Below are 6,432 nucleotides of genomic sequence, written 5' to 3'. Positions count from 1 at the left end.
TTGATATGATATTATCAATCACTTTTAAATCTTTCATTCAAAACCCAATTATTCCAAGATGTCCTCTCTGTTCCAAAATCAAGGATGAAAAGGTGTCAGAATAAAAACTGGAACCCTATTTTGCCTTTCCCCCTTCTCAAATTTTTGGGGCTGCTCGTTGCTCTTCGTGCTCTGCCTGCATTTCCCTCCACTCACTAATACCTTAGTCACCTGCAGTCTGGCTTCCACCCCCACACTTCTCATGATGCTCCAAGGCAATTGATGCCTGCTTGTAAAATCCAAAAGGCATTTTCTCAGTCATCAATTTTTACTTCTCTGCATCTGTTGGTTAGCTTGTGTCCTGCTAAGTTCTCTTCCCTTGGCTTCCCAGACATTAATTATCTGGTTCTGCCCTGGTCCTTCCCACCTCTCTTCCATCACCTTTGCGACCTCCTCCTCCTGCTCCTTTACTGTGGGCCTCAAATCTGCCTGTGCCAAACACAGAAGGGCCCCTCAAATATTTTTGGAGTAAATGAACAAATTCTACAGCCTTCTGGTGTCTTTCTCTACTTTCTTTACCAGAAACTCATCCATTATGGTTTTAACTATCATCTCTATTCAGATAATTACCAAATATGTGCATCTAAAAAATCTATAGCTGCCCTTGGTTTCTCCTGCCTGATCCCCAAGCCAAATCACAGGTCCCCATTTCCAATTTCTACTGGGCATTTCCAGATGGCCATTCCACCATCTTTTTAAACAGAACTTATCCAAATTCAACATCATCTATTTTTCTATAGTCTCTCCTTCCTAAATTTGGTATTGTGTTTTCAAAGTCATGATTATTTCCCCTGCAAACTAGCTTCATAAAAATTTCTTCTTGCTTTTGATCCCATGAGGTTTGAGATTGCCAGGCAGGTCTACTTGAAACCTGCTCTGGGCTTCAGTGGGGATCCCCTGAGTGAACAGTGCTGCCTTTTTTGTGAAGTGAGTGACCCAAGATTTTTTAGCCTCTGTTCAGGCATGAATAAGGGGACACAGTGCATGCCTGCATTTTCTCCTCTTGTGTAATTCTTGAATAAGCAACATTTATTGAAATAATCCTCTAAATTCTCATAAGAATGAGACCTTCACAATAAGAGTAAGATTCAGAGGGATAAAAAAAACACCTCACTAAACTAAATCCAACACAAGGTCTCCATTGCCTCTGACAGTCACCTGCCTAACAGCACCCCAATCTCTAGTGATTCTCCGTGCACCCTACTCTATCTCCCCTGCCATCTTGCCTCATGTCATGAAGAATATTAGTCTACAAAATGAAGGACACTGTGTCCTTATCTCTGCAGGGCAATTATTCTCTCAATCAATACTTCATGCCTAATGGATTAAGTAGTTCACATTCATTTTGCAACTCAGCTGAAGCCACCTGACTTAGTGGCTTCTTCCTTAAGGGAGCCAGATGCACCCTCCCACCCCCCACCTGTCTCCATATACACCCATAGATTTTAAAGTATTAAAGTAAGTTGCCTCATTTCTTCCCACTCCTGATATTTAATCACCCTTTTCTTTCCTATGACTCTTAGTTCAGGATCTATTACCCTAATTTCCAGACTTTTTCAATGACTTTGTCAGCAATCCCTGCCAACAGCTTCTTCCTAGTCCCAAATTGTCCTGAACAAGATCATCAGATGGAGACCTCGCTGTTCCATCTTTTGGGGCACGTTCCATTCTATTAGCCTGCGACCAGCAGAAAGAAAAAAAACATTTAAAAAAATCTGCCCCGTAAACACCTCGAGGTGAGCAAAAACAATAAATTTTAACTATGAGGGAAATCGTGCACATTCAGGCCGGTCAGTGTGGCAACCAAATCGGTGCTAAGTTCTGGGAGGTGATCAGCGATGAACATGGCATCGACCCCACCGGTACCTACCACGGGGACAGCGATCTGCAGCTAGACCGAATCTCTGTGTACTACAATGAAGCCACAGGTGGCAAATATGTTCCTCGTGCTATCCTGGTGGATCTAGAACCAGGGACCATGGACTCTGTTCGCTCAGGTCCTTTTGGCCAAATCTTCAGACCAGACAACTTTGTTTTTGGTCAGTCTGGGGCAGGCAACAACTGGGCCAAGGGCCACTATACAGAAGGGGCTGAGCTGGTTGATTCAGTCCTGGATGTGGTACGGAAGGAGGCAGAGAGCTGTGACTGCCTGCAGGGCTTCCAGCTGATCCACTCGCTGGGTGGGGGCACAGGTTCTGGAATGGGCACACTCCTTATCAGCAAGATCCGAGAAGAGTATCCTGACCGCATCATGAATACCTTCAGTGTGGTGCCTTCACCCAAAGTGTCTGATACCGTGGTTGAGCCCTATAATGCCACCCTTTCTGTCCATCAGTTGGTAGAGAACACTGATGAGACATACTGCATTGACAATGAGGCCCTTTACGATATCTGCTTCCGTACCCTAAAGCTGACCACGCCAACTTATGGGGACCTGAACCACCTTGTCTCAGCCACCATGAGTGGTGTCACCACCTGCCTCCGTTTCCCTGGCCAGCTCAACGCTGACCTCCGCAAGCTGGCAGTCAACATGGTGCCCTTCCCACGTCTCCACTTCTTCATGCCTGGCTTTGCCCCTCTCACCAGCCGTGGAAGCCAGCAGTATCGGGCTCTCACAGTGCCAGAACTCACCCAGCAGGTCTTTGATGCCAAGAACATGATGGCTGCCTGTGACCCCCGCCATGGCCGATACCTCACTGTGGCTGCTGTCTTCTGTGGACGGATGTCCATGAAGGAGGTAGATGAGCAGATGCTCAATGTACAGAACAAGAATAGCAGCTACTTCGTCAAATGGATCCCCAACAATGTCAATACAGCTGTCTGTGACATCCCACCTCGTGGCCTCAAGATGGCAGTCACCTTCATTGGCAACAGCACAGCCATCCAGGAGCTCTTCAAGCGCATCTCAGAGCAGTTCACAGCCATGTTCTGCCGGAAGGCCTTCCTCCACTGGTATACAGGCGAGGGCATGGACGAGATGGAATTCACTGAGGCTGAGAGCAACATGAATGACCTCGTCTCTGAGTATCAGCAGTACCAGGATGCCACCGCAGAAGAGGAGGAGGATTTTGGTGAAGAGGCTGAAGAGGAGGCCTAAGTCACAGCCCCTATCACCTCAAGCTTCTCAGTCCCCTTAACCTTCTTCCTCAACTACCCCTTTCCTCTCCCTCAGAATTCGTGTTTGCTGCCTCTTATCTTTTTTTCCTTTGGGGGGGGGTCTAGAACAGTGCCTGGCACATGTAGGCACTTAATAAATACTTGTTTGTTGAATGTCTCCTCTCTCCTTCCACTTCGGGAAACCTAGATTTCTGCATTCTAGGTAACCCTGTATTTCCTTCTGGTGCCCATTCCTCCCATCTGTCCAGTTAATATTTCCTTCTGTTTGTAAAATAATTCCCTAAGAAGTTGGGTCTCATCTAAATGCCATTTATTTTAGAACCAACTGAATGCTGAAAATGCAGATGATGACCATCATCCTATGCCCAGGTAGTTTTTTTGGGGGGGAGGGGTAGAAAGTAAGAGTAGAAGTAACTCCGAGGAACGGGTTGGGATTTTTCCAATCTAGAATTGGAGAGGAAAATCCAGAATATTTAGTGATAACTTCCAGGTATTTACAGGTTCCATCTCAGCTTCAAGGGAGGTATTAACAGTATTATCTTCATTTTCAATCTCCTTCCAAGCTCTGTCCTTGGGAGCAATTTTTTCCCCAAATGGGATCCTCCCCTCTTACACTTCACCTTACTGATATGTTGGATTCCTTCCTTTCCCCTGATAGGAGAAGGGGATCAGGAGGGGACAGAGACCAGCTCTGGTCCCTAAACTTCCAGAAATGCCCTTCCCATACCTTTTCTTACCCACAAAAACATAATATCCCTGACTTATGTGGGAAGGTATGTATTGCCACCTAAATGGGTCATATCATTCATTCCCCAGAGAGGGGACAGGACACCCTCTTGTTTTTTGCAACATCTCATTTCTTCCTTTTGCTGTTGCTTTTTTCTCCTTACGTTTGGTTTTGTCCTCTCCTATACTTCAGATTTCTATTTTGTGTTGAACTTGCTGCTTTTTTTCATATTGAAAAGATGACATTGCCCCAATAGCCAAAAATAAATGGGAGTTGGAAAAAAAAAAAAAGATCATCAGATGAATGCTTTGCTTTCTTGCTCCAAAACACTAATGGCTTCATATTGTCACACAGTCTAAAATACCAGGCCTAGTATTGAAGACACTTCAGAAAATATCCCCAGAGGACATTTCCTCCTCCTCTGTATACAGATCCTTCATTACACCCTCCTCAATTGCCTCACTCCTCCCAAACCTCTTCTCCAACTTGTCTTCCTATTTTTCAATGTCAAAAAAAATTCTTGGCCTCCAGCCGCAAGACCCCATTGCTTCTTACCTCCTAGAACTTAGAGAAGTAACAGCACCTTGGTACACAGTCAGATATTGCCTTAAATTATTAAGTTAATCAATATGAGACTTGATTACAAAGTAATAAAATTGAGTTCCACAAACGTCACTGTAAATCACTATCATTATTTCATGTTACTAAACAGGGGTCTAAATCAGTGGCTGTAGGCAAGACCCAACTTCAGACCAACTTTAAGTGGCCACAGAGCCTTTTGTTGTTTCAGATTTGAATTTGTATAAGATAAATGCCTTGTAGGAGGGTTATACTCTCCATTTTGCTCCAATTCCAATTATTCACCTTATTTTAGACTCCAATGCTTGTAAGTGTCACAAATCTTGTCTGGTGCTGAAGACATCTGAATTTGCAACACATTTTGAGACTCACATTTGAAATGTCTCATTGCTGTGGGAAGTCTGGAAACTCTGGGAGAGCACAGATTGTATTTCAGACCCTTTGGCGTGGCCCCTCCCTACCCCACAGGGTCCAACACAATACTGAGCATGTTAGAGGAACTTAATTAATACAAGTTGAGTGGATCCATGCAATCTGTGGAATCAATTTGGTTAATTGTAGGTCTGGAAGACCATGTGACCCAATGAACAAAGAATGCCATCACATACCTGAGCTGAACTTCCTTTCTGCAATGCCAAACGGCCATTCATGACACAGAGTTCCTACCACTAACCCAGCACTTCCAACAATAACACCTACTGCCTACAGTCTGTTCCTGGAAGTCATCCCACTAAAACAGGTGTGATGTTTATCTCAGTTCAAAATTCCAATCTGAGTGTCAGTTCCTGGAGGAAAAGGAACAGGGAGGTTTATTTGGGGGTAGGAGCTAGAGCTGGCTTCCTAATAATTCTATTTACAAACATTACATTCCAGTGACAGGAAATAAAAACTGAAAGCATCCTTGCTGACCTAAATAAGAAGTGGTTAACCTTGTTCCAACTTCTGTCAAGAAACTTGAGCTGCTCTGTCACTCTGCAATGCTCTGAGTTCATGTTTCTCAAACTTTTTAGGCCAAATTATCCAGGATAATATCTTCTGAGATAACTAACATCAAGGGATGGCAGAAAGTGATAGAAAAAACATGAGGTTTGGTAACGAGACAAACCATGGTTTGCCAATTGGCTCTGACACTTGCCTTTCTGAGCCTCAGTGTCCCAATCAAGGGACTAGAGGAAATAATGCTTTCTTCAAAGGGCGAAATGAGATAAGAATAGCAAATGTTTACCAAGTGCTCATTTTGTGCCAGGCACTGATTTCACGTGTTACCTACTTACAATAACAACATTATGAAGTCACTACTATTATCTATTTAACACAAAAGGACACTGATGCACAAAGAGGTTAAACTACCTGCTCAAGGCACTCAGCCTAAACATGGCAGAATTAGGATTTAAATCCAGGCATCTGTAGTCCCAGCTACTCAGGAGACTGAAGCAAGGGGATACTTGAGCAGAAGAGTTTGAGGTTGCTGTGAGCTAGGTTGCCAGGGCACAAAGTGAGACCCTGTCTCAAAAAATAAAATAAAATAATAAAATAAAGAAAAGTAAATCTAGGTGCCCTTGCTCCAGAATCCCTCGTCTTAACTCCTTCATGCTTATGTGAAGGAAGCACTTGATACAGCACATGGCAAATGGGGACCTTAAACATTAAATGAACAAATGAGGGCAGGGGTGTAGGGAGAGAAAGAAAGAACGAACCTTTACCCCATCTCTTTCCTAGCATTCTAGGTCCCCCAAAGGTGAATGGTGAGGTCTGTAAAAGACTTACAGTTCTCCCAAGCCCCAAAGTTGCCCTTGTCACAGCCTCCTCTATGGAAGGAGGAATGTAGGAAAATTACCCTCCACACCCACCCAACCTTAGAGGACTTGCAAAGACATATTTTGGCAGTTCAAAAGCAACCTTCAGTGACAAACCAAAGGCCCACATGCCCACCATGTGTATTTCAACTCTCTTACCTTAGAATAAACTCT

The 6,432-nt window shown here is 44.1% G+C and overlaps 1 protein-coding gene across 1 annotated transcript; it reads left to right on the top strand.

Moving 5' to 3' along the window:
- The first annotated feature begins 1,679 nt into the window (after positions 1-1,679).
- On the top strand, positions 1,680-3,309 carry LOC128573488 (tubulin beta chain-like). The gene has a single exon (XM_053573735.1). It carries the CDS (start codon positions 1,802-1,804, stop codon positions 3,134-3,136), a length of 1,335 nt encoding a protein of 444 aa, XP_053429710.1. The 5' UTR covers positions 1,680-1,801; the 3' UTR covers positions 3,137-3,309.
- The last annotated feature ends 3,123 nt before the right edge of the window (positions 3,310-6,432 follow it).

Source organism: Nycticebus coucang, chromosome 2, assembly GCF_027406575.1.
Source record: "Nycticebus coucang isolate mNycCou1 chromosome 2, mNycCou1.pri, whole genome shotgun sequence".
NCBI classification, from domain to species: domain Eukaryota; kingdom Metazoa; phylum Chordata; class Mammalia; order Primates; family Lorisidae; genus Nycticebus; species Nycticebus coucang.
This window is presented reverse-complemented; position numbering and strand designations above follow the sequence as displayed.

Coding starts and splice junctions, on each gene's coding strand:
- LOC128573488 (XM_053573735.1), top strand. CDS start 1,802: ATGAGGGAAATCGTGCACATTCAGGCCGGTCAGTGTGGCAACCAAATC.